General features: G+C 38.8%; 1 protein-coding gene across 1 annotated transcript; it reads left to right on the top strand.

The window, feature by feature from the left end:
- Positions 1–8: 8 nt before the first annotated feature.
- Positions 9–584, top strand: LOC106108372 (tektin-4-like; the record flags this gene model as incomplete). The annotated part of the gene is made up of 1 exon (XM_013289527.1): positions 9–584. A coding segment is annotated over one exon (576 nt), but the record flags the coding sequence as incomplete, so codon positions are not given.
- Positions 585–588: the final 4 nt, after the last annotated feature.

Below are 588 nucleotides of genomic sequence, written 5' to 3'. Positions count from 1 at the left end.
TCTCTGATTTAGCCGAACAAGAACTGATTAAAGAAATGAACCTCGTCAGTGATGTAAGAGCTACACTAAAAAGTACACTCGAGAAAATTGAAGAACAAATGCTGATAAATAAGGCCGCCAAACATAGGATCGAATACGATTGGTGCGACAAAACTATGGCCTATGATACCGAGACTATGAACATAGGTCTTAATACTAAAACAAACACTATACTGTTTAAACCTGGCTCCACTAGATTCGGAGAGTTTTCAGCACCCTTGGAATATTGGGAATTCTTTTGTAGGGAAAACGTACAGAACAGTGAAGCCGCTAGACAGAAGTCTGCAGACTTGCGAGGCAGTTTAAACGCTATTTTAGTAAACGGTGGAAGAAAATTAAGAACTCAAGCTGATAAGACTGATATAATTTTAGCAGAAACGGTCGCTATAACTCAAGAATTATGCACCAAGTTGGAGGAAACCTTGAGAAATACCCTTCAAAAGATCGCAGACATGGAATTGTTGATAGACGATCTACACAACTCAATTCGAAAGATGGACGCCGCTATGAAGTTGGCACAAACAAGATTAGACAATCGTAATACATTTA

The sequence above is a fragment of the Papilio polytes genome, unplaced genomic scaffold (genome assembly GCF_000836215.1).
Source record: "Papilio polytes unplaced genomic scaffold, Ppol_1.0 DF821574.1, whole genome shotgun sequence".
NCBI classification, from domain to species: Eukaryota; Metazoa; Arthropoda; class Insecta; order Lepidoptera; family Papilionidae; genus Papilio; species Papilio polytes.
Note: the sequence above shows the minus strand (reverse complement) of the source record. Positions and strands in the feature narration are given on the sequence as shown.